Source organism: Nestor notabilis, unplaced genomic scaffold (genome assembly GCF_000696875.1).
Source record: "Nestor notabilis isolate BGI_N333 unplaced genomic scaffold, ASM69687v1 scaffold8685, whole genome shotgun sequence".
In the NCBI taxonomy this organism is placed as follows: Eukaryota; Metazoa; Chordata; class Aves; order Psittaciformes; family Psittacidae; genus Nestor; species Nestor notabilis.
The window spans coordinates 11,532-38,309 of NW_009928846.1; the positions used below are offsets into that span (position 1 = coordinate 11,532).

The 26,778-nt window shown below is 48.2% G+C and overlaps 1 protein-coding gene across 1 annotated transcript in view; it reads right to left on the reverse strand.

Annotated features, from left to right (window-relative positions):
- UBE2O (ubiquitin-conjugating enzyme E2O) overlaps window positions 1–26,778 on the reverse strand; it is a 26,941-nt gene extending 163 nt beyond the window's left edge. The window contains 17 exon segments of the mRNA XM_010014711.1: window positions 1–617; window positions 2,065–2,122; window positions 2,777–2,980; window positions 3,496–3,632; window positions 4,522–5,179; window positions 7,495–7,584; window positions 8,704–8,829; window positions 9,880–9,992; window positions 11,420–11,574; window positions 14,325–14,827; window positions 15,610–15,760; window positions 16,503–16,612; window positions 17,180–17,323; window positions 19,037–19,100; window positions 20,553–20,650; window positions 21,535–21,645; window positions 26,725–26,778. The exon segment at window positions 1–617 is cut by the window's left edge and continues 15 nt beyond it. Coding sequence (XP_010013013.1) covers window positions 1–617; window positions 2,065–2,122; window positions 2,777–2,980; window positions 3,496–3,632; window positions 4,522–5,179; window positions 7,495–7,584; window positions 8,704–8,829; window positions 9,880–9,992; window positions 11,420–11,574; window positions 14,325–14,827; window positions 15,610–15,760; window positions 16,503–16,612; window positions 17,180–17,323; window positions 19,037–19,100; window positions 20,553–20,650; window positions 21,535–21,645; window positions 26,725–26,736 — 3,351 coding nt within the window. The 5' untranslated portion in view covers window positions 26,737–26,778.

Below are 26,778 nucleotides of genomic sequence, written 5' to 3' on the forward strand. Positions count from 1 at the left end.
GAAACTCCTGTAGCTCTTTCTCCTTTTCTTTGGTTTCACACTGGGCTGCAAGGCAGAGTCCTTGGCAGCCTTCCCCTCGTCCGTTCGGTCTCTGGCCAGGTCTGCCCCCCTGGCTTGGGCTGCGCTCTCCGAGTCTGAGTACTGCTGGCTATCAGCAGCGTTGGGCGTCGAGGCTGTGAACTCCGAGTCATCCAGCTCCTCCTTCCCGTCCAGCGCCGAGTCGGAAAGCTCTGCGGCCGCTCCCTGCTCCGAGCTGCTCCCGTATTCCCCCTGTGATCCCGCATTGTCCCCCGGGCTCTCGGCCAGGGTGCTGCATGCAGAGAAAAGGGAGGCAGAATCCGCCCCATTGGCCTGTTCATGGCTCCGCTCCACCAGCTCGTTGGTCTCCAGCCAGGACTCAATGCGGGACACCAGGCGCCAGCCGTGGCAGCGGAAGTGCTCCCGGATCTCGTGCTCAAAGACCTCCACGGGCCTGCGGAGCAGCTGCATCATGGACTGCACCACCCGGATCAGCGTCATCTCGTTGTAGCAGCGACTGTTCTCGTAGCCCTCCTGCAGGCCCCGGTCACTGTCGAAGCCTGCCTCGTTGTAGTAGGGCTCATTCACCAGGATGAGACCTGCCAAGAGAAGGGAACACAAAGGGGTTAAGGGAGGAAGTTCACTGAATCCCAATCTAAGGGACTGGGCCCCAATTCAAGCAGGTAGCAGAGGCCAGGTTGGAAAACCAGGAACCTGGAAGGTGCAATGCGCTGGGATCACAAGGGGAGCACTCACATGAATGGGTCTATGGCCTTCTGCTAGGGCTGTAGGGATCTTGTATACTACCAAGAGTGGCATTCAAGACCCCTGGCTTACAAGAATAGCCTTCTACCAGTGTGATGCAGGGGCATGCAACAGCAGAGGAGGTCAAAAGGGCAGAAGGGGAAAAGTTTCACATCTCCTTTCCCTCCCCTCCCAGCAAAAAACCCCCATAAATACACCCAAAGCTTTTTACTTTCCTTAGGTTTTTTTCCTCCTCTTAATCAGAACAAAGGCCAATCTTCAGTAAGAGGCTTTGAGCTGGCCACGTCCCATCCTGCTCAGCACAGCCCCATCAGATAGCACAGTTTGAGACATTAACTGGTGGGACAAGTCACCCATCCCAAGCTTTCTCCTGCTCACTGCTGGTCTAATGCAATTACACCTGTGTAGCAATGGCACCAACACCGCCAGGCTGCTGGCAGCCTGCCACTAGTTGCATTATTGGTGCTGGAGGTGAGACCACAAGTCCCTCCCAGCACAGGCAGGAGCAGGGGAGAGCAGGTTCCTTCACTAATACCACGTTGCTCCAGTAAAATATTGAGTCTTTCATTGCCTAAATCTGGATCCTCAGCTTTGTAAATGAGAAAAGGCTTTCTCACATGTTGTTCTCCCTCAGGACTGTGAGACTTCAGAGGAGCAGGAGTTGCCTTGTTCTGTGTCAAAGGTTTCTCAAGTCACATGCCTGGGCTCCCTGTATAGGAATGTGGCCTTAAGAGGTTTGATTTACTCTGTCTGTTCCCAAACTAGACACAGCAAAGCCCTATGGCAGGAAGCTCTGGGGCTGGTCTAGACACACCCTTCATTATTCTCTGCATAAGAAGAAGCATAAACACCAGCATCATGTGCAAAAACATGTACAATGTAGGATGGGCAAGTGACTCGCTGGGATAAAAACTGTACTGCAAATAAAGCTCAGTTTAGCAACTTCAACTTTGGTAACTGGCCGAGGACACAGTACTTCACCTCTGTTAGCTCAGAACAAGAAGCAAAACAGCTCTGTGCTTTAGCTGATGCACTGAGAAGGGAAAGCATTGTCAGAGACCTGGGATGCAGCCAAAACTTGGGGCATGAGGAAAGCCTGCACCTGCTGACTGCTGAACAAGAGAGATAAGGACACTGCTCTGTCCAGCAAGGTGAGAGCAAAAGGCAGCACTAACCCAGACGGGTGGCAGATCCCAACTGGGTTCCCCCCACCCCGATAAGTCTGGAATCCTCCCTCCCCCTTTTCCAGTCCCACAGGCTCTGCAGGAGTATTTAGCTTACCTTGGATAGAGATGAGTACTTGGAGAAGGCTGGATTTACTGGTCCACCTTTCTGTCCCCTGAAACACACATACAAATGTGTTAGAGGGCTGAAGCACGAGCAGTTTGCTCTGTGGTAATGCTAGAGGAAGCAAAGCCCCAAGTTTCTCTGCATTCAAAGCAGGAATGTTCTGGTGTCCCATTGTACCAACCCATCTCTCCATCACTTTGTGCCAGCGCTGCACTCCATTAGGCTAGTTCTGCATGGAACAGTTTAACCCTACACACCAGACACCAGCTCCAACCCCTCCCCATGCCCTGCTGGTCTACTTGTTCACAACACAGCATTTCCCTGGCTCTGTTTATTCCAAGTCTCCAACTGGACTTTGTGCCACACTACATGATTCATTCACAGTGTGGGAGATAGGGACCCAAGCCATGGGCAAACACGCCATGCTGCTGTTGGCATCTCTGTTCTGTCCAAGTGTGACACAGCCTGGCTGGTCTGACCACAGGCTTCTCATCAAGGAGGGACAGACAAGAGCCAAATACAGTCCCTGTAGAAGCCAAACTACACCAGTTACCTGCTCCAGACAGCTAAAATGGAGCCCAAAGCACCCCCAGCTCAAGCACCACTTGAGCCCAGAAGTCACCCAGGACTCTGGGCCTGGTAAGAAGTGGCTTGTTCCTGGCACAACCACTGTTCCCCACGGATGGGTGGATGGAAGCATTACCTTGCCTATCCACGTCCCCAGGAGGCTGACACACACTTTGCCATTGTCGTACAGGTTGGGATTCAGCCTCCCACTGCACTGGGAGAGGTAGCGGAAGAGAGGAGGGACAGCAGGGTAGATGTTGGGGAGCTGGATATCGAAGAGGAAGAGCCCATCTTCATAGGGCGTGCGTGTGGGCCCTTTTATAAGTGCTGAGAAGAGATCCTGTGGAGAAAGGCAACAGAAGCCAGTGAAACATCCTCTTACCTTGGCAGGGCTGTATTTACACAGAGAAAGAGAGGAGATGTGATTAACTCAGCTCGAACAACATATCTCAAGGCACCTCTCCCTATAGAAGATGCACTTCTACAGCCTAAGACCAGAGTCATCACAGAGGTCTGAAGCAGGGCTTTGAGAACAGCCAGCAAGCCATAAGCTACTCACAGGTTACACCAGCCCCTTGCTGGCTGCCCACCTGCCTTTCCTGCTCAGCAGGACAGGCAGCCCAGGGGCACAGACCTGAAATAGGCTTCCTACAATGAGGAGCTCCCTGTTGTTTCCCACCCTGACTTGAGGAATGCACAAGCAGCCCTTTACTGTAATTAGTTGTATTTCACATGCTGCACGCATTCCTGAAAGGATTAAGGCTAAGCAGAGAATTCCAAAAGAATTCCAGAAAGAAACTGATGTAGATGCTGAGCCCAGCACTAACACAGAGGCATTTGAGAGCAGGTACTTGCCATTCGATCCTCAAAGGTTTTCACCATGATGCCATCAGGCAGGGAGGTGGCCAGCAGAGCCATCTCCTTCCGCACCGTGCTAAAGAACTTCTTTGCTTCAGGGGGCTGGAACTCCATTTTCTTGAAGGCATGGGTATCTGTGGGGCAAGGAATAGAACAGGATTAGAGCCTGCTTTTGGGAACTGCCACATGTTCCTTGTGAAGGCAAGCCTATAAATGTATCATCTGGATGAAGAGTTGACTTGCTTTGGTGCTGAGCCAGGAGGCAGCCTGGAGGTGATTTGATTTTTCCCAACCTGTACAGCAGCCACAACCTTCATCTCCTGTTCTCATGGTCCCACACAACATTGTCCTTGTGCCCCAGCAAGGAGCCCTGTCCCATAGCTGGGGTAATGACCCTTTCTCTGCAAACCCTAAGCACAGCTCCCTGTTTTTATCTATGTACCCTGAAGGTTCTGAACACTTTGGCCACCTTTTCCTCTCAGTTCTGGCCTGGCAGGCTGGTTCCTGAGCACCTTGGGCTCTGCAGTCACCACTGTTCCACACAAACAGATGCCGCTCTATATTTTTGGCTGATTAACATTGGCGTAAGTGAATGAGGACTCTCACCCATCAAGGACACGCAGCACAAGCTGTTCCTGCTCTGCTTCTTAACCAGTTCATCCCTGCAAATAAGCCTGAAGAGAGCCTGCAGCTCTCAAGAAAATACTTGCAATGGAAAGCAGCCCATCTCCACAGCCATCCAAAGTTACTTACCAACGTGGGCAAAAGGGAAGTACATGCCTGTGGCTTGAGATGTTGCAGTAGTGCCTAGAGATGCCATCTAAAAGCCATGATTATGTCCCAGAACAGACTGTGCTACAGAAGTTAATTCTCTTCCCTAGTTAATGAGCTGTGAAAAGGACTAGGAAGAAGAGAGGATAGCCAATCCAAAAGGCCTGGAAGTAAAGGTTTTGGAGAAGGGAACACTGCAGGACAACAAGGAAGGATGGAGTCTGCCACACTGGCCTGACCTGACACACTCACCTGGAGCATACTCCAACACAGAGAAGACTTCTCCCTTGGCACTGGTGAAGGTGACTCCAGGCTTGCCTCCACTCTGTTGACAGAGCACTGGTGTCTCACTGGGCCACTCTGACCTCACTGGTGTCTGTGCTTCTGCTTTTTCTTCTTTCTTTTCTGTTTCCACCATAGCTTCCATCTTTTCCTCCTCTGCAATAGCCACATTATCTAAGGTCTTCTTTAGATTCTCTTGCAGCTTTTTAATATCATCCAAGAACTTCTTCTCCCGAGTGGGCTTTTCCAGCTCCACAGTTGGGGAGGTGGGAGACACAGTCAGCAATTGCTCCACAGTCATGTTTTTCAGGCTCTCCAAGATCTTGATGGCTTCCTTTAGTTCGCGGAAGCTCTTTGGGGCTCTTTCCTTGACAGCTTTCTCTGCAGCCAGATCGGCAACAGCCATAGCCACAGCTCCCTGGACTTGTTCCTCTACTTTCTTCACCTCCTCTGCTGCTGGCTCCTCAGGCTCTAACTCCTCAATTTTTGGGTGGTCATCTTCCATGAGGCCATTGTCTGTCTCCCAGCTGTCACTTTCATCCTCCCACTCTGAGGATGCTCCACTGGTGCTGCCGTCAACAGAGTCATAGTCTGACTCCTCAATTTCTGATTCTATGTTGTATAAGTGCTAAAGGAGAGCAGAGTTACAAGAGAGTTAGGCTGAAGCACAGAGTGTTAAGTTGGTTTTAAATGCAAGTCAGTTCTTCCTATGAAAAGGGAACTTGCATCTAGGATTGGCTGGGCTGTTTCAAACCCCTTCCATCTATACAGGGTGGACTGTGGTTAACCTAAATAACATACTCAGTGGCTGGTACAGATTAAGGATCAGCAAAGCCCCATCCTCCACTTTTCAAAGGAGAAAACAAAGGCAAGTTCTAGGTGGGCTGCAGCCATTCCATCCAGCTAGGGAGAGCAGGCAGGCACCAAACAGCTACCTGGATGCCACAGGGTTTCCAAATGCAGACGTACTGTGAGTGGTGTTAGTACTTCTGGTCCTGCTTCTGTACCAGCAACTGTGTTGGCACAGAGCCCTGGTTTGGCTGCCTCCACACTCTGTCCTTCCACAGAAACAATGCTGGAAGCAGGAAAACATTCCCATACCAGCTTTCTTCTTCTGTGGCACACACTACTCACCATCATAGCCCTGGTATGCTGCTTTGGCTGTCACTACTTTGTATGTCACTACTGCTTAAAATTCAACTGGGACAATGAAGTCTAACCCAAGCTGCTGAATAAGCTCTTACATAAAATGTTCTCCTTCCCTTTGCTATTGGAAGCTGAATCCTTCCACGCTCCATCTGGCCTCAGCTCTTATAATTTTGCACATGCTATACCTCTCATGAGGCCCCCCCTGCAGAGGCTTATAGACATACTCCAGCTAAAAGCACCAACATAGAAGCAGAGGAGCAAGAACAACTTCATAGGGCTGTGCGATGAGTTACAAAATGGACATTATATCCACTGGCTTCTGACACTTGAATGATGGCCCAAGAATCCTCTTAATCTTGCAAGATATGACCCAGAGGCTAAAGCCCATGGACGCTCAATCATCTTGTCAAAGCCTTGAACTGAACCAGCACTGTTCTGGGCCACCCAGAGACAGGCAGGCAGCAGAGGTTAGCTGGGTTCAACACAAGTGACTGCAGGCAGGAAAAGCCATCAAACCACAAAGCTAATCCAAATCTGAGGCAGAAAGGTAATTAGCCAGTTATGCCATCTTTATTTTTAGAGCTGAGAGAAAGCTCCCAGCCAGCTCCTCTCTGGGCACATGGACAGGCATTGATAGATCAGGGTTTTACCAACTGATAACTCACTCTCCTGATATTCCCCAACTCCTATCATTACGCAGCCGAGCAGAATGGAAGGGGCTGGCATGAAACAGCAGGAGCTGCTGCAGAGCCCCAGCCCTGCAGAGTGAGAACAGCTCTTTGTGGAACACATGAGCCCTCTGATTGTGCCTGTGATCCAAGCACATGTGACAACAGGGGGAAGGGAGACAGCAGCCTGCTTTGTGACACTCCAGTCCACTGCCATAGTGCAGGCATTGACTATTCTACTGTAATTAATGCAGAGCTGCTTGAGTTTAGAAAGGAATCTGGAGCGAGTACTTTCTACTCCCAAATGCATCTCTGCGGTGGCGTTCTCTGCCACAGTGACAGAGATGGGACCCTATAGATGCAGGTCTTCTGTTAGCTTTAGGCTGTCTGCTTTCATTTGAGGCAACAAGGAGGAAAGACATGGGATGAAACTATGAGGAGTAGTGAAGAAGATTGCAAGACAGTACAACAGAAAACCTTAGACCAATGCAGAAGACATATCAATGGGGGTAAATGGATTAGCAGTGTGGCTGTAACTATATTTTTAAGCTTGCACTCATCCTTTTCCCTCCCTGCCCTGGGAAGAGATTTGGGTCTTATCCCTAGGTTAGCTGAGATGGTAACTTGTGGCTCTAGCCCAGCTTCTGGAGGAGCTTCTTTAGCCAAACCCAAAACGTCACTATGGAGCTATTTCACAAGCAAGACAGAACAAGCAATCATCTTCCAGCAGTGCCTTAGTTGGGCAGCGCAGGGGACCCAGGATCAGGTCAGAACTGATGATCCCTAAGCTCTGCAAACCCCAGTGCAGCCCAGGAGGAGGCCAGGAGCAGGGCTGTGCAACAGCTGGGAACATGCAGTGCAGTGTGCAAAGGGGGCAGCAGCCTGCCCATACCTTCCTAGCTTCTATATTCAAGAGCAGCAATGGCCAGTTAGTTGCCCAGTCCTCCTGACAAAGGATTTTCTTGTGCTAACAGAATTGGGAAGTCACCCTATCGTATGGGAAGGCAGCAACAAATGGAGCAAGATTCCCTTACTCAGTGAATCTCTCTGCAACCAGGATTTAAACCCAAGACTTATCACTCAGTCGATGACTACAGGGATATCACAAGCTGGAACAGGACCTCACCTGAGGCAGAATAATAGTCTTGGAGTTATCAGCCCAAACCACTTCCACTTTACTGCTGACATCCACACGAGCCACTTGTCCAACTGAAGGCTGTGGAGACAAGAGCAGTTTGTCAATCCCTTTTCTTTTCCAGCAGTGCAGAGCAGGAAGGTTTGAGAAACAGGTATTCCCCAGTTGGAGAAACACCTAGAGCAATGCTTGCAGCCTGCAGGAGTCCTGGACTCCCACGCTGAGGGGGAGAACCACCACACAGAAATCCCACAACACTGCCATAGAGAAGGGGAACACTCTTCCCCTCACTGCCCAAGGAGGGGAGGAACCAGGAGGGCTCATATGGCAGGAGATCTGGTTTCTCAGCAGGACCAGGGCCATTGCAGGGCTGTGCCAGGAAGACGACAGGACCTTCCCTGGAATGGGGCTGCCCTCTAGTGGGATCCCAGCAGTTGGCCCCTGACACCAGCAGCAGGGGCTCCCAGCAGCTCCTCCCAGCAAGGAGCGAACAGACAAGTCACCACTGGCACAGGGTGTGCACAGCAAGTAGCACCTTGCACTGGAAGGAGGTTATGTAGGTCAGCTGAGCAAGCTGGGATGTGTTTCATGCTGCTGAAACTGGAGCTGCAGCAAGAGCCACATTACATCTTTTAACTCTTATTTAGGACAGCAGTCTCAGAACCTGGAGGTCTTCCCTGCACAGTGAGGAAGCTGCTTTCCTAGCAAAGAATGTGTCCTCTACAATACAAATTGTTCCCTCTTCCTCCCCAGGAGATCAACCAGCTCAACAAAAATAACATGTACATAACAGCTCAGATGAAAACCACAACCCCAGTCTTTTGTTGCCAAGTGAAACTGGTTTAATGACAAATCCACCTTCACTCTTGCTCAGGAGCCCACAGAATATCCTCATAACAGAGACTACTCTTGAAACCTTAAGCAAGACTTACTGAAACCCCTCAGGCATATGTGATTCTTGTCTTCACTTTGTTCTTGCTCTGCTATAGACTGTCACCAAAAAGCAAAGGATTTCAAGGTTGCATCTCCAGACTTAGAGGTTTGATGTGTTACTCATGACAGCAGGGAGCACCAATACAAAGCTAGCAAGCTGAGGAGCTTAGGATACCTCTGCAGGGCCTGAGGCCCTCTGACTGACTCTCAAGTGTCTCCACTAATACCTGGTGACAATATGGTCATGTAACTGTGCCCACAACCCACCTCATCCTCCTTAGCTGTGGCTCCATCCGAGTTGCCAATGCGGATCACGATGTCAGTGGTGCGGAAGCGGAAGTCTGGGTGATCAGCAATATCATACACACTCACATCCTCCTCCTCCCCGATCAGCTGCAGCACAGACAGAATATGAACATGTCAGCCCCACGATGCTGCAGTGATCTGCAGAACATGCCTGCAACACTGGAAAGTACGGTGTTATATGGGGTCAATTTTCAGTTGTCCAACAGCCTGCAAGGAGCTGCTGATGTCCCTTCTTGTCACCTCATCCTGCAGCACATCAGTCAAGGTACAACAGTGAAAGGAAGCAGATACTCTGTCTCATCTGCTCATCCTCACCTTTACTTCAGGTTCTACATCACTATAATTCCAAGACATGCAAGCACATTTTATCCCCTTCTGAACACCCAGATTTCTCAAAGCAGTTTGCTGGGGCCCAAAGGGATAGAGTTTACTTCTGAAATGATCAAGGGCAATGGGAAGTGTTTGACAACAGCCTTGTAAATTAACACCAAGCATCTTTCCTTTGATTCCTCCTGGAGGAAGAGAACTAGGAGCCCCACAACTGATGAGAAATGGGTGAAGTGGAGCACAACGCCAGGTCTGACTCATGTTCTGCTTCTAGATGTAAAGGGCCCTTCTGGGTTCTGACAATGTGGTCTTCCACCCTAAGGCAGAAAGCAGTACACCCCGTTTGTGTGGCTTGAATCCCCCTCATCTCCCACTAGACCAGAGTCTATCAGGACTTTGCAAAACACAGTGTCCATACAAGCCCTGAGGAAAAGGCATCAGGCTGACTATAGGCAACAGTGCCCAGCAGAGTGAGCAGGACAACATGCAATAGATTGATTCTCTTTCCATGAACTAGCAAAGCCATGGGAAGGAAAAATTCTTATAGTGAACTTAAGAAATCAACTGTCTCTGACAACTTCAGCAATAACCTTCAGCCTGATGCTGACTAAGGGATATAAACCCTCTGTTTGGTCTTCACTGCCCTGAAACCTCGCAGGCCCAAAAGCACATTGTTGTTCCCATCCTCAAGGACAAAATTCCACTGGAGAGCTGACTCCCACGCTTATCTACGTTTATCTGTGAAGCATGTGTGTTTTGTGGCTGCTTTTCTCTTAGCTGGCTCCAACAAGCACTGGCTCCTGCACTTACCTCCACATCATCTCCACTGGATTTCAACTTGAACCACTTCACCACACAGGTACGGCCAATATGGTCACCAGATTGCACGACTCCATATAACCCAGGGTCCTGGGAGCTCTGAGCTTTGGGTCACAATGGCAGGGAAGAAAACAGACAAGATAAGTGAGGAGCAGAGACTCTGCACAGCAACTGAGGCTGTCAGCTCCCAAGCTCTGCTGGCTGAACCCTTCCATTTGTGAATGGCAGGAGGAGAAACACTTCTTCCTACACAGTCACAACTGTACTCAGCTAATGAGCTGCAGTTTAATGGGGCACAGAATGATGATAAAATAAGATTATTGGACAGGGTGAACACATCCACTTGGGACCACTTGGAGCTGTGTCACCAAGAGAAAACACAATGTCACCTTAGTGCTCTGCTCTCAAATCATACAACCATGGAGCCCCAGACTGGTTTGGGTTGGAAGGGACATTAAAGCTCATCCAGTTCCAACCCCTGCCACGGGCAGGGACACCTTCTACTAGAGCAGGTTGCTCCAAGCCCCTGTGTCCAACCTGGCCTTGAACACTGCCAGGGATGGGGCAGCCACAGCTTCTCTGGGCACCCTGTGCCAGCACCTCAGCACCATCACAGGGAAGAGCTTCTTCCTTATACAAAATATCAATCTACCCTCTGGAAGGTTTAAGCCATTCCCCTTGTCCTGTCCCCTACAGGCCCTTGTCCAAAGCCCCTCTCCAGGTTTCCTGGAGCCCCTTTAGGCACTGGAGCTGCTCTAAGGTGCCCCCTTCAGGAGCCTTCTCTTCTCCAGCTGACCCAGCCCAGCTCTCTCAGCCTGGCTCCAGAGCAGAGCTGCTCCAGCCCTTGCAGCAGCTCCGTGGGCCTTTTGGCACCTCTTCGGCACCACGCAAAGATTGTCAGAGTCCAACCTGACAATACTTTGTGCTCTCTACTGTTGAGGGACTACGCCTGCTAGAAAAGGAGCTGAAAGCAGATGGTGTGCCATCAATATTTCATGGTGAAAAGCTGTAAGTGTCTTTGAACTCGTACTGCGACCCTCACTAGTGTCACTGATAGGTTTAGTGAAGAAAGGGGAAGCACAATACCTCTGGATCCCAACATCCCTCCATGAAAAAAACGGGGGGGTCATGACAGACAAGCCATACAGAGAAAGCAGCCTGAAGTGAGCTGTTCCCTTCTCCCCTTGTTCTGCAACAGAGCTCAGGGCTTTCAAGGAGAAGGTGGTCACCTCTACTCTACAGAAATACTGAGAATCCCAGCATTGCTCCTTGGAATTTATTCCTTCCACATCTCACCTCTTGTCACAGTTCAACAGTTTAAATAACGGTGTTTAAATAATGGTTCTCTACTGATACATTAAGTCAGCTGAACCACTGTCCCTTGTTAGGCTCCTGCACCTACCTCCAATGAGTACTACTGAGGCTACCACAAAAAGGGCTGCAGTGTACATTAAGAGATCCAGACTGAAGAATACTTCCATTTAAGAGCATGTTTGCTCCCCAAGGAGAGGATTGTTTTGTCACCCAATACCTCTTTTGTCCACCACAAAGTCCCCAGGGCAGAACTCGTTGTTGTCCAGATGATGGACTGGAATCAGCTCGTTGGAGCGGATGTTTGTCTCCACAGTGCCATCCTGCCACATGACGTCAGCTGAAGTCATCGTGGTCACCACTTCCACAGCAACCCTGGGAACATGGAAAGGGAATGTGCATGATCACAGCCAGAATGTGATGCTGCCAGCCTCAGAATCAAGATGGGTCTCAGCAACACAAAGGTACACTCCTCAGCAGGCTGCGATGTCAGAAACCCCACCTTGTCCTAGTGGCTTTGTTCTGACAGGTTCTCCATCATCTTGCAGATATTACATTGCTGCAGGTCTGTATTACAAGACTTCCTTTCCAGGGAGCTGATGCTGAGTTCACTTTTATACCTAGTGGAGCACATTAACATCTACCAGCACCTACTTTCTACCCCTGCCAGAGGCACAACATGAGTTTCAAATACTTTGAACCTTAAGAACTTCTCCACTGAAGCACCTTCTGCCTGACAGCTCTGAGTTGACTTTGAAGCTAAAGGAGCATAGGACTGGAAAGAGAAGCTAAAGCAGCATTCATCTCAGCCCTTCCAGAAAAAAGGAAAAAGCCAAACAAAAAACAGAGGCAACACAGTGATTATGGGTAAAGCAAAAGGATTTTGTTTCAAAGGAGAAAAGTCTCCTTCTCAGCTGTTCAAACATCCATGTGTCTCTGCAGCTCAGAAATCAAACCTGCACATGCTGGTCCTCTGCTGTGGAGCTTGACTAAGCCGCCTGAAGAGGCAAGTTGAGAACTTGAAGAGCTGCACTTTAGCTGGATTGACTCTTCTAATGAGCCCTCCACCATTTCCATCGTTCCTACAGTACAGAACAAACTGAATCCCATGTACAGTTTAAACCTTGTGTTTATTTTGCTGGTCAGGCCTTCCAGACACAACAGAAGTGCTCCATTTGTGTTGGTTTCATCAAGAAGATACAATAGGCAAATACAACTATTTTCCCCAGCCCTGTTCGTATGCATGGAGGATCCAACAGCATCAAAGCGGGGTCTGGAATGTCAAAGAAATACTCTGAAGTGGAGATAATATGAAGTTTCTAGTAGGACCAACACTCAACAACAGAATATCAGAGAACAAGTCTGCAACAGGTCAAGCGTGGTCAGTGACATGACAAGAGATGGTTCCTTGGGGAAAGTGGGGGTATGTGAAGCTGACGATGGGAAAGTGGAGAGGCTGAAAGGAAATGATACAGCCCTGTCTGCAGCACAGCTTGTGCAGCTTCACAAACAGAAAAATCATGACTTAACATTAATAAAAACCCCTGTTACATCCTCACTAAAATAACCAGTGGTCCATGAGCTGCCTGGAGAGCTGCAGCAGCTCCCTGAAGGATGGGAAGGCCACACGCTGTGTTGGCCCCCGCAGCCAGAGACACCCACGAGCTGACATGTCAGATGTGGTGACTGACTGCAGCCAGCCCAGCCACTCTGCATTTCTCAGCAGTGCTTGGCAGCATCTACTGATGGGCACCAGCTTCAGCTGAATGTTCAAACAGCAAAGACCCCTCATGCTGCCACATGTGTCCTGTACAGTATCAGCTGGAGGTTCACACTCTGTGCTGAAAAAGCTGCTAGTTTCTTATTCTCTGCAGCATGGTCATCTCTGCAAAGGGCCCTGGCATCTGACCTCTGTGCTTCATTCTTCGAGGTGCCCAGATCCAGCCCAGGAATCTGCATTGCCACAGGGATTTCTCCCCAGTGCCTGTATGGTGCAGAAAGCTGCCAGGTACACCAGCTAAGCTCTCCTTAACAAAGCCTTTAGTGAAATGGGGTGAGCACAGGGGTCAGAAGTGAAAAGTGAAGCCAGAATCGGTTCCCAGGGTCTCCATCACACACTCCTGCTTTTTCTGTCAGTACTTGTGACCTTCAAATCCAGGTTCTCCAAACCCCACAAGGACTAAAGGAGCAGATCTCTTGGCATGCAGGCAAAGCGAAAACACCTAACCAAAATGTGACTGAAGTTCATGGCATTCTCAAACTACTGGGTCCCTTGAATCCTAATACTGCCACTTTTCTGCCAGGATTCTCACATACCATCTCACACTAGCTCGTTTCTGGTGCAGGATCTGTATACAGCTAAGTAGCCCAAGGAAGCCAATTGCCAAATGTGTCTGCATCCCATGAAGAGTTTAAACATTCTCAAATCAGGTAAAAGGGAAAAGCTGCTGAGATCCGGTTTTATCTAGAAATGAGTGTACACAGGCAATGCTCCCTCCTCCCCCAAACTATGAAATCAATTCCTCCAAGGCTCTCAAGTAGTGCACTTTGTTCATTAAAAACCCAATATAAAATATACTGTTGGCAAAAGTTGTCCATTTCTCTCCAGAGTAGGGTAAGGCTAATAGAGACCACTGCAGTGTGAACCCCTGCCAACACAGAGCTCCCTGCTCATCTGGAGACAGCCCTTGGAGGAGAAGCTGTCCACTCCTGCAAGCATGACCTGTCCTCAGCTTCTCTGCAGAGGCTGCCAATGGGATAACCAATTCATGTCATGGTTTAAGCTGTGTGATCTTTATTCACCCATCTCCTTCTCTGCATAGAGAGTCTAACGCAGCACAGACATTCTGCCAATGCCCTGAGGCATAGCTGAAATAAAATAGCATCAGTGTCATGTCATGTGGCCCTAGTTTCATCAGAAACTGGACTGGGATCAAGCTGATTTCACACAGGCCACTGCAGAGTCATCACAAGAGAATCACTGTCGGTTACTACCAAGCGGTGTTCTAACACAACGCACATCACCTTCGACCCAAGCTGGGGAGGTGGTTTACATGTGGGAACCTTGATAAGGGAGATTTTTGGCAAAAAAAAAAAAACTACCTGGCTTTGGAAACCCAACTCACCTGTCTCCTGGCTTAAACTCCCGGGAAACTTTTGTCTTCTTCTTCTTGTGCTTCCGCTTCAAGTTTTTGATGGAAAGAGGGATGCTCTTCTTGCGGCCAGTGCCGCTGCCACTCTGGGATGAGGCAGTGGAGCTAGCAGAAGAGGTGACAGAGCTTGTGTCATCAGTGTCATCAGCTGCTTCATCATCAGCATCCTGCTCCATGGACTGAAGCCGGTAGTCAGACAACCCTTCATCTTTCAGCAGAAAGGGAGGCTGCTGCTGTCGTGCTGCTGCTCCCTCTTTCTCCTTCCCTGTTTCCTCAGGCTGCTCCTCCTTGCTCTCCCCAGGACTCGGTGCACTGGTAGGAGAGTCATCCAGCTCACACTTGGGTTCTGGCTTAAGCTCTTCTGATTTTTGGTCAGCAGCTGCAGCAGCCTCTTTGTCAGGGGTTTCACTGGTACCCTGAGACTCTGGGGAGCAGGACATGATCTTCACTATCTGTTTCTTCAGCAGCCGCCTCACCTACAGAAAGCAGAGCTGAGTCAGACAATGTCTGTGTGCCCCACAAGCTGCCAGCCAGCTTTGCACACCGTGGAACACAGCACCCCACAGGCCTCTGCACAGTTCACCTGCCCTAGAGTATCCTGCAAACCAGGATCTCGCCACAGCTCCACTCAGGAGCAGCACTGGGCTAGTCCAAGGACAGCGAGCTTTGCTCCTGCAGGCTATTTTAAGCTTGCTCTGAAGTTTTGTTATGGAAGGTCACAAGTTAATCTATGTAGCAGAAAGAGCTATGCAGGAAGGTCACCATCCCCACTGATGATATATCCTGTTATTCTAGGAACGCTGCTGCTCTGTTGCCAGCATGCAGAAGCCAGAGCACGACTCACTCAGCCTAGGAAGCAAAGACTTCTTCCGTGTCTCACCGCAGCAAGGATTTAACTGAACAGCACAGCTTCATGAGAAACCCGAGGTCATGCTAATGAAAACAATGTGTGTCTAATGGCCCCGGCTGTCAGAGCACACCAGCTCTGACATAGCTCGACCCCCACAAGGTGACACCTCTGTGTTCATGGTCCCATTCGTATTTTCTCATGGCATTAGCTGCATGCTTCACCCAGTGCAGTCAGACTGCTGCACAAGGTGACTTGGCTGCTGGCAATAAGAAGCCATTACTCTTTACAACCACCACTTCAGGAGTCACATTTCAGGCCGCATGACAGTGTGGAAGGTTTCTGCTTTAAAAGCCACAGCAACCAGAAATGCTATGAGAAGACAATGACTCCCTTGAGCCCTCAACTCACCTTTTTGGCAACTGACCCTTCACCCAGGACACAGTTCCTCTCAGGGCATTCACAGGTGATTTTTGCAGGTTCCACTTTGTCTGGGAACACATAGAGGCACCTTTCCCCAAGCTGTCTCTGGGCATGGTCAAAGCACCCCAGTCGCTTTACCCTGGTGGGACAGGAGGACAGCCATAACCAAAGTGCAAAACCAGAGCAGAACCTAGCAGTGCCCAGCAAGGCTGGCATGACCTCATGCCAACAGCTCTTCTTCTGGGGTGGCAGAAGCTGAACACTGCATCAAATCATTCCCAGGCATACAGTTCTAAAGGAGAAGTGGGGATCTCACCAGGGACTGGGTAGGATACCAGTCACTCCTCTCCCTCCAGCTCCCCTTCCCAGAGACACTGCCAAGAGACATGTGAAGTGGGCACTGGGGTTTTTTTTTTTTTTTTGCTGTCACATGCGAGCTGCTCTCCTCCAGCTTACAAACTCCAGGCTGGAACCACACTCATCTGACTTTCCTTGCCAGTTTTGCAGCTGCGGCCTGCAGAGGGCACCAGCTGCTCCCTCAGCGCCAACCTGGCTCCACAGAGGACACCTCAGCTGCCTACTACACACACAGAGCCCCCTGCTCCAGACACAAGTGGAAGGATGAGGGAAGAAGTGACCTGTTGGCAAACACTGCTTTCCTCTATTCACTTGTCAGCTGGAGAGTACTTGGAGATGCTAGTCCTTATGTTGGTAACTCTAAATCTGCTAAACTGATTTGGAAGCTATTCTGACATTTTGAAGCTCTGGAATATACAGGCATAGATCAAGGAAGAGCAGCATTATGTCTGATCAGTTAGCAGGCAGGTCACCCATAGTCTGTGCAGGCACTGGGTGCTAGGAGTGAAAAGGGTTTCTCTCACCTGGACAGCTTCTCCTGGCTGATTACTGAGGGAGGAGGGCTCACACTGTCAGTACCTCCAGGACAGAAACTTTTAGTGATCCAGGTAACCTTTAGTTCTACCACCTGTACCTACAATGTAAAGAGAGAGAAGGCAATTCAATTTTCCAAAAGCTTTCCTAGACCAGTGTCTAGAATCTGAATACTTACACCCAGGAAAGCAGCAAACCCGTGTGTGCTCCCATAGTTTGGCTCTTGGCAGCACCAAGAGCTTCTATAGTTCTTAACTTCAAGAAAGATGACACAGGACTTCAGAAGGAAGCTAAATACATACAAATCAGCAGCCAAATGTCAGAGACATGCTAATGGACTTCGGGCTGCTCCCTTCTGGAGTCAGCAATATTTCTCCCTTTCTGGACAGCATGCAACATTGAGTTCCAGCAGAAGAGGAGCTTCTGCTGCTCTAATTATCAGCCTCTAAGTGTATTGGCACATGATCATCTTGCAGGGTGCTGGCAGGGAGGCAAAGCCAGACCATGCTCAACAGTCCTGTCAATCCACAGTGAGGAATCTGTCACCTCAGGAGAACACAGCCACAGTGCATGTGCTCATGGAAAGTTCCCATAGCAAGCTGACTCTGCTCCAAAACGCCAGGCAGGGCCTGTACAGGTGGCTGTATGTCTGCTGCACAGTCCTTACCTCTTCCACCACCACTCTGAACTTGCTCTTTGTGCTCAGAACAGGCTTCACACCCGACAGCCACTGCACGCTGGAGAAGACTTTAGAAGGCCCAATGAGGACTTGCCCAGGATAAAAGCCATATGAATCATCAAAGAAGAGACCCTGTGGGGGAAAAGGAGGTGGAAAAACCAGCATAAAGGACTGTAAGATTTATGATTCCAGCATTGCTTGTGTTTAATTTGTGATCAGTAAGATTAACCATAAAGGTAAAGTCTGCAAGTTGCCCATGCTCATTCCTCCCTCTCCTATAGCAGTTCCTATAGCAACCTTCTCTGTCACACATCCAAACAGGACTATGACTCAGTGGGGGAGAAGCAAAGGAACTTGAAAGAAACAAAAAATGTGTATTTCCACACAAACCAGTTCAAGGTGGGCTGAGCACTGGCCAAGGGCACCATCTCTTTTCCATGCCCTGATTCAAGCACCTATTGCTTTCAGAGCCAGAGGATGCCTGCCTTCACTCCTCTGCTCCCCAAATTCATGGTTAAGTATTATTTCTGTCTTAGGTTGGTTAGTTAATATGACAGTTCTTTGAAAACAAAACAGGACAAAAACAACAACTGCTCTCCTAGAGCTCCTTCCATCTGATATTTAGAGTAACTTTAGATTCAGAGTGTGGGGGTAGACAGAGCAGTGTAGGGTAGATAAAATACTGAGCACACAAAACTACATCAAGTCTTGTAATTTGTCAGGAAGGTTAAGAGCAGTGTGACAAGATCTAAGTCAGGTAAGTTCTGAGAATGGGATCAAGAGTAACACTGGAGACAACTCCTGTTTCAGACTGAACCACAAGTCCCCAGAGGGCTATGTATGATTCAAACACAGCCTAACTCAAAACAAGGGCTCAAAATTGGTAACCAGAAACTGGATGCTACAAGCAGTGAACACACTGGAATCATACAACCCAACACAGCAGAGGAAGATACTGGAGAATATCTAGAAGCAGACCACTCCTTTTCTGTACAGAACAAGAAAACAGCAGCAGCACATCCTATTAAATTGATACTCCATTTACTCTTCAAGAAACAGGGATCAGATTTTAGCAGAAGTGCTGTCTTAGATCAAAGGGATCTTGGATTTGAAGGCTGAGATGGATAGGGGCTGACTGCATTGCCAGCTCCTAAGCATTAAACACCATTCTCAGTCAACTCCCAGTATCAATGCAGGAAGGAGTACAGCGAGGCCCTGCTGATGGCACCTGGAAGAACAAGCAAGCTGTCACCCTTTAGAAGTGAGAGAGGTTAGATCCCATCACCACACAGGGAATTCTGTTCTGCCCAAAAGCTAGCAAAACCTTCCCCAGCACGTGATTTGGAAAATGCCAGTATGGTGGCAGGTCTCCATTCAGAGAACACAGTGGACCACAATAACAAGAGAAACAGTGCTTTATGTGATGTGGAAGCATGCTTCCAGCACACCACCTTTTCAAAATGCCCTTTTCCAGAAGGGGAACAATTTTGAAAGAATTAAATGGAGTAAAGAGCATTTTCAAGCATGTACAGATCTAATGAGCAGTGAACTGCCTTGACATCAGCCATCTGACTACATGTTATGCAAGTTGTTTGCAAAGGAAGCAGTTGGATTCGTGAATTTTAATACCGCCACAAAACCTGCTCATTACTAACATCACCTTTAAGCTACATTCTGTTACACTTACTTCAAGTGAAGATCTAGTGAAGTGCTTTTCAGCTGTGATGCATCATTTAATTTTAGGATTAATAAATGCCTGTACTTTTGTCTTCTCCCTCCCTCCTGCACAAAAAGCTTACAAGATGAAGGTGATCAAAAAGACTCTCAGGAGAAGGAGAAGCTCACCGAGTCACTGACATGAGGACAGACATCATACAGCTTGGCTCCATCTTCTGTGCTCATTGAACACCTGGAAAACAGACAAGAGACACAGTCACATTTCCAGAGCCAAACACCTCAAAAGCAAATACCACTGAATCAACTGACACCGCCTGAGTGGGTCTGTCCATAGAGCCAGCAGTGTATCACTGAGCCTTTATGTTTCAGAGCAAAGCTGGTTACAGACAAGCTCTAAAAGACCTGCCTGGTATCTAAAGGTTCCATTGAGCACATAAAAAGAAGTAATAATAAATTCAAGTAATATTAAAAGATGTCTGTTTTAAAGGTCCTATTTGTTATTCACACTGACGTAAGAACCTCAAGGCAATTTGGGTATCTTGCTTCAGCAACAACTTCACTTCCAGAGTTAGTTCTGATGGGATTTCAAATGATTCATTAGGAAGAGCTTTTGGAAACAGTTACCTCATTTCACATAGCTATGTATGAGCTGGTAACAGACAGTAAGAAGGTTTTAAGCTGCAGCAGTAACTACAGGAGATACAGATAAAGAAGTGGAGCTATTTTTCACTCCCAATTTAGCATATGCGTAAGAGTCTTCCAGCCTGAAACAAATGCTGAAACAATCAAAATCAGACATATCCACCAGTCATCTGTTACAGCTCTCACATTGCTTCTCTTAGAAAGGCTCAGAGCTGGCTGCAGGATTGTGGGTTTGGGGTTTTTAGAACATCAACACTCAATTTACAGGATAGATGGGATATTTCCCAGCTTCCAGGCCGATAAGCCTCCTTGGCCCTCCACTGGTTCCTTTCTTCCCTTGCCTCAATAAAGTTTGTTGGATAAAACAGGATTCAGTGCCAGTGAATGTAATGAATTCAGAGGGGTTTAGCTCACAAGTAACTGTCCAACATGCACAAGGAACAGAATTCAGATCCTTCTGCTGGCTCTGCAGAAGGTAACCAGACATTTCTTTCAATATCTCTGGTTAAATCTCTCTCTTGAGATAACTTTGGATTAGGTCTTCATTGAAAAAGCTATTCCTACTACAGGTGCAAGTAACAGTGAAAAAGCAAAGCTGTACAATCCTGGGCTGCTTTTTCATCTCTGATTAAAAAAAAAAACAAAAAACCAAACCAAAACCACTTGCCTGGAAGTTTCTACACTTTCACAGACTTTTCTTAAGGTAAGAATCCTCCCAGTGGAGTTATGCTCTCCTACTGAGAAAAGGTCTGGAACACCAACCCATCTTAAACAGCTACTTTTCCAGAGCAGAACTGCAGTTTAAAGACCAACATGCTTGAGTTCCGAAGCAGTGATCTGCGGGGATTGAAGAAAACTGTCACCTTCCAAACAACAGCTGTTCCAGAGGGTGACCAATGAATCTCAATGTTTTCAGAGACAGATGTATTCTTACTCTACATCTGAAGATATCAGTATGTGAATGAAGTCTGTTTCTGGTTCTCCTAAAATAGATCAGGACTGTGAAAGCCAAAGGGGGACAGTCTTTAACAGCAAGAAGTACCTGGCTCCATTGGAAAGCTTGAGGATGACCTGGTTCTTCAAATCATAGACCTTTCCCAGCCAGCAGTCATAGGCTATGTAGTCACCATACATGAAAGGCTATGAAGAAAATAGGAAACAAAACCTTACACCATGCAGACTAGATAGCAAACTCAAAGGGACTCCTCACAGTAACTGCAGATCTTGCTATAAACTGGAACAAAGGTGCATCAAAGTTTGTTTCACAGTCAGCACAGAGCCTGGATTCTCCAGTTCAAGAGCTTGAGCTCTCTCCAGGGTTTTTTTCTCCTCATAAGTTTAAGTGTCCTGTTCAGTTCAGGAGGTGCTCTGCAAAGTAGAGGCATACTAACACTTGCCTTCAGTTAATATTAACAATTGTTATTACTGAGATTAACTTTCTACCCCAGAGAAGTTTGCATGCCACTGCCTTTCCATAGGCTGTGTCTTGAGAAGGGCTGCGACAGTCCAGCTCTTCGCTCCCAAATTACCTTTATCTCAGGGGAAAAAGAATGATGAAATCCTGCCTGGTCTCTGGAAACCATCCACCCACTCAAGGGGAGAACCAGATCTGGTTCAGACTGTTCCAGCTCAACAGAAAGATGCTTAACTCCTTTCAGCATTTTAATAGCCTGTTTAAACAGTACAAACAGCTCAAAAGCTCTATGTCACTGCCATGGGGCTGCCCCAATCAGGCTGGAACACCTGCCCATCTCAGTTCTCACACAATTTAGTGTCAGCCTTGCCCTTCAAGTCAATTTGGCCTCAGCAATGTGATCAGAAACACAGAACAGATGGGGAGATGAGGTGATGCTGCATCATCTACTTCCAGGGAGGATGCTTGCAGTAAGTTTAAAATAAAACCAAGCTGCAGATGCTTTCTGCACAATATGGATTCTTCCCTTGCATGTGTTACTTGAAATACAGCAGCATCCCTCCAAACCACCAAGCCCTGGCTCCCATATGGATTTGGGCTGTGTTCTCACCCATATATGCTGCAGATCTTTGCTGTTGACAGGGTAGAGGATGCAGTTGGTTCCTACCAACTTCACAGCACACTCTATGTTGACATCAATTACAGTTCCACACTGGCTGTCCTGAAAAGGCAAAAGAGAAAAAGGGTTTATCACCTAGGGAAAGGCTTACATACACACATATGTGCTGTATACATAGTGCAGAGACAAGTAGCCTTTCAAGCCTGTTCAATCTTACCCTTCAGGCCCTCATTCTGAAGAGGCACTTCAGAGGACCCTAAGGCAACTCAGAAGGTGAAATTACTGTTAAATACATGTAATGTTTTCTTCCCAGTTAAAATGGCTGTCAAAGTAGCAGCCCAGACAGTCCTGCATCTGGTCAAATAAGAACACACAGTGTCAGGTGATTAGTACTTGCTTTAAAATCTGCCTGGCCCCTTGGTTTATGCAAGGGAGCAGATTTCTACAACTCCATAGGACCTTCCTACAGGTACTGCCCTGAGACAATAAAGGCAGAGGTAGATCATCCACCCCAGAACAAAAGGCAGCTCTAGGGAAACCTCAGAGCAGCCTTCCAGCTGCTCTGGGGCCAACAAGAAACCCAGAGAGGGGCTTTGGACAAGGGCCTGAAGGGACAGGACAAGGGGAATGGCTTGAACCTGCCAGAGGGGAGATTGAGATGAGCTCTTAGGGAGAAGTTCTTCCCTGTGAGGGTGCTGAGGCACTGGCACAGGGTGCCCAGAGAAGCTGTGGCTGCCCCATCCCTGGCAGGGTTCAAGGCCAGGCTGGACACAGGGGCTTGGAGCAACCTGCTCTAGTGGAAGGGGGTCCTGTGCTCTAGCAGGTGTCCCTGCCCATGGCAGGGGGTTGGAACTGGAGGAGCTTTAAGGTCCCTTCCAATGCAAACCAGGCCGGGATTCTGTAACTTCTTTAAAGCTGTGACATTTTTATGTTGAGCTCAGTTTTGCAGGACATGAGAAATGGTCTTCACTTGCTGCCATGCTAAAAAAAAAAAAAAAAAAAAAAAAAATAAAATTCTGGCATCTTGAATCGGGTTTCAAGGCAGATAATTCACAGTTGCTCCAATCAGGAGATGGTCGTCATTATCTCCCTCACTTTTTAGCAAAGTTCTAACCTTTTTTGTCCCCAGGAAACTAATACGTGCTGTCAAGAGCCTTCTGGGGGTAGTTTGGCAGGGAGCACACAGTGTGCATGGTGCTCACACATATGGTGGAGGCCTGCAAGGAAGGGCTGCTAACCCAAACACTGTCAGTGCAGCAAGCTGCAACTGATACTCCGATTTATTAAAGACTACCAGTCCACTACAAAAGCTGACTGAGGGCCAGCACGACAAACACCCTGGTATCAGAACTTCTGAAGCCATCCTTATCACAAGCATCAAAGTCTCTGCTCTAATAGGACTTGAGCAAAACACTCAAAGGACTTAAACCCTGTGAGAAGTGGATTTGTTTGCTCAGTCCCACTTCTAAACATGCTGCTCTTTTGACCACATTAAATATTTATTCAAGGTTTTCACTCAGAGCCCCAAGGTAGCCCTTTTGGGACTTCAGGAGCTTGCTGGTGCTCAACACATCCAGCCCCATCTTGGAAACTGGTAGTTAAGAGCAAAGACACCCTACAGACACCTGCAGTCCAGGATAATTCCTGGACAGATTGCTCAGCCCATTTGGCTGGCTGGCTTTCCACCTGCCTGCTGCAAGTCTTCCCTCCTCACATCCCATAAAAGCTGTGCTCTGCAGCCTCCTGGCTCCTGAGACAGTGATGACGAGGCGTGGGTCCTGCCCCATGCATTCCCCATGCAAAGCTGTGCCAGCATGGCCAGGAGGGCTGGCAGAGCCTGAAGCACTTGGGCTCATTCCCTCCATCTGGCCCACCCATTATTCCCATTTCTTTCTAGAAAGGCCAGGAAGCGATGGGAGCTCGGCCATGGCAGACAGCAGCTCACAGCCTGCACAGGCTGCCAGAGCCCAGCAGAGCTGTTCTGTATCTCTCACCTGAAAAGGAGTTGCCAGAACTCCCCCAGATCCACAGCCACCACTGCCAGCAGGACTGGAGCTGCAGGATGAGCCAGGCCAGCTCAGATGTGGCACCTGTTCCACAAGCCCACGGCTCCTGCAGGCTACAGTACAGCCACCACCCTGCTTTCCCTGCATATGAAGTTAAATTAAGCATGCCCAGTCCACCCTCTGCCCATGCCCTGCAGTTCAGGCCCTGTGGTTTAGGTTGCTTAGTGCAACACCAGCACCCTCTGCCCATACTCTAGTGACAGCTTCCAGATGGAGAAGGTGCCTGCACCACCCTACAAGCCAGCGTCCCATCTAACACAGTCGGGTGCTATTAGTCATGGGTTTAGTTCATCTTGCTTCTCCTTCCAGTGGCACTTGAGCGAGCAGAGAGCCCTGGCTGTGGTTAGGAAAACAGAGATCAATGCTGGGAGCTTTTGAGTCACAGCTCTCCTCCCTCACCTGCCACTGAACCTGTGTTTACTGGGAGTTTATTTACTTCCCTGTCACATGAAGCATCAGCTTGCAACAGGGGAGGCAGATCCGCAGCTGAGGGCTTCTCCTGAATCATTCCCATTACAGCAGCTCAGAAATGCAGTCCAGGAGCGAGAAGTCGCCAACGTGTCTCCTGTCTTCCAGGACAGGCTCCCCACCAGCCTGCTCCAGGACAACTGGCCCAGCCTGTTCATTAGATGCTCCCATTAAAGGATGGAATGAGCTGACATTTCACAGTTTTGGTCCAAAAAAATCAATTTCCATCAACCCCAACAACAGAACTGGAAAAGGGAGGTGATTGATCTGAAGAAGAGTTGATGGGTTCAAGTCCCACTTAAACCAGAATCAAGTGCACTCCCTAGACTTCCTTCCTGCTTCTTCTGGTTCCCTGACAGCATGTACCACACTGGAGATACTGAATATTTAAGCAGTGAATGGAAAAGACTTTCTTCCTTCCCCATCAGAGACAAGGTTTTAAGAGAGAGCAGTAAACTCCCACCTAACAAAACAGCAGCTCGGCTAGCTCAGGCTTCAATCCTGCATCTTCTACCTCCCATCCTTCTACTCTTTCCTTCATCACTGTCTTTTCTAATAAGGAGGTCTTTATACTAACCTCTTATTCCTTTATTTAAAAGGGCCAGCATAGCCCAGCACCCTCTGACAGATACCTACCTCTACTCTTTTCCCCAGATGAGCGTATCACCTGGAAAAATGAACTCTGCCACTTCCAGCACTTCTCATCCAGCTGGATTAGACTTAGAGGCCCAACTGCATCCAGAGAGAATGATCTCATTTTCTGCATTACCCCTGAAGCAGCCTTTTGCCACACTCACTGCTCAATATGAAGCACATGAATTTGAGTCAGCTCTTCTCTTGAGGAACAGAGGACTGAGTCCTTCCTGCTCAAGGTTAAAAACAAGCCCTAAGAGTGTGTGGTGAATACAGAATAAGTTCCACCCTGTGCATTTGCCAGGCCAACTGGTGCAGGGCAGCCATCCCACATCCTACACTTGGCAGGCTGACACCTGCAGATCTTCTATTTCTATTCTGCTTAACAGAGAAGGCTTTCTTTTGGATAGAAGATGTTTGTTTCATTTACCACTGACAATTAAAACACACGTGAGGGGAAGGTGAAATATAAGTCATCTTCAGGCTCGCCACGCTTTTGAATAGAGAGAATAACTTGAGTTATACCCTTTCAATTAAAGAAAATAAAGTTATCAGCCACCAGTACAAATGGTCAAGCAAAAGCCAGTGTTTAAACATGCAAAACAAACAATAAAAGAGCATGCAAAACAACTGCTGGGTAATTTATCTGCTGACATACGTGCAGCAAGCCACAGAAGCCAAGTTCTGCTCAGATGAGTATGGAAATTGCAAACAACAGCAGCACATCCATGTTTGCCAAGAGGAGAACAACTTGCTGTCCTGAAAGCTTAAAATGTCTGCAAGCAGCATGGGAGAACAGAGCGTTGAGAGGTAGGACTTAGAGCATCCCTCTGCATGAGAGGGATACACTACAGAGTCCAGCTGTGCCAGGTACAACAGTATGAAAAGCTGGTATTTCAATTTGCTGTTCATTACTGGGGACTGAAATGCTTTCATGAAGCTGCAGCTTTAACAAGATCCATTGACTTCAAATTTCCATTTCAAAACCAATTCGATTTCTTAAGGAAATACTTTGTTTCAGCATTTTTCAAATTACCCATCACGTTTCTCCTCCCTTCTCTTCAGAACATTCTATGGTAAAAAAGGGGTGGGTTCACTTTCTAATTGACAAAAAAAAGGCTTTGTTTAAAACCTCAAAACACCCAGGTCAGAGAACTGCCTTCCCCATCCCTGCACCAGGCTGGGCACCATGTGGTGCAACTGCAGCAGTGAGTGGCCAACTGCCTGCTTCATCACAGCCTTGGTAGCCATGTTGCTGGAAGCATGTCAAGAGAAGATGCAGGCACATGGCAAGCCATATGGCTTGGGGTTACAGGTTAGATGTGAGCTACAGGAAGAAACTGCCAGCCTCGCAAAGCCCCTCAAGAGACCACAACTCAGCTGACGATCCAGACTGAACACAAAAACTAAATCCACACATCCCTGCGAAACACAGCTACAACAGAACGAGTAGGACTTAAAACAGTGTGCAGAAAGAATAAAGGTAAGGATTACAGGCTTTCTGTCGGTGTGTCAGATGCTTTAGCAGTGTTGGGATTTGAGGTATCTATCTGGGAAAAGTTGGACAGGATGGTGCTCACTGCAGATTGAGAGGTTTTCCTGAAAATATCCCCTCCACATTCTCTACCACAGCATACCAAAAGGCAAGCAAAGCAGCAATGATGTGATCTGCCTCTGCTTCAGCCTCCCTGTTAGGTCCAGGAGAGATCCATACTCCTCATCTCAGAATGGACTGACTCAAAACTTAAAGGATGACAAGATAAATGAGCTTCTTGTCTTATTATCGGACATTATCAGGCTTGCTTGCTCAGAAGCCCTTTGCAGATATGCAACAGCAGAGAGGCAGACTTATCAGCATTTCATTTTCAAAGGATGCAGCTAGGTCTATCAAACACACTAAAAATAGAACATGCTCAAAGCATTCCTGTTCAGTTCCATTCAGGCAATTTGGCAAGCCTCAGAAATCCATGCAGCAGTATCACAATCAAAAAGGGACAAAGAAAAAAGCACTTACACTGGAGCTCATATGTCTGACCACATCTCGGGGGACCACAGAGCGATCTTCAAG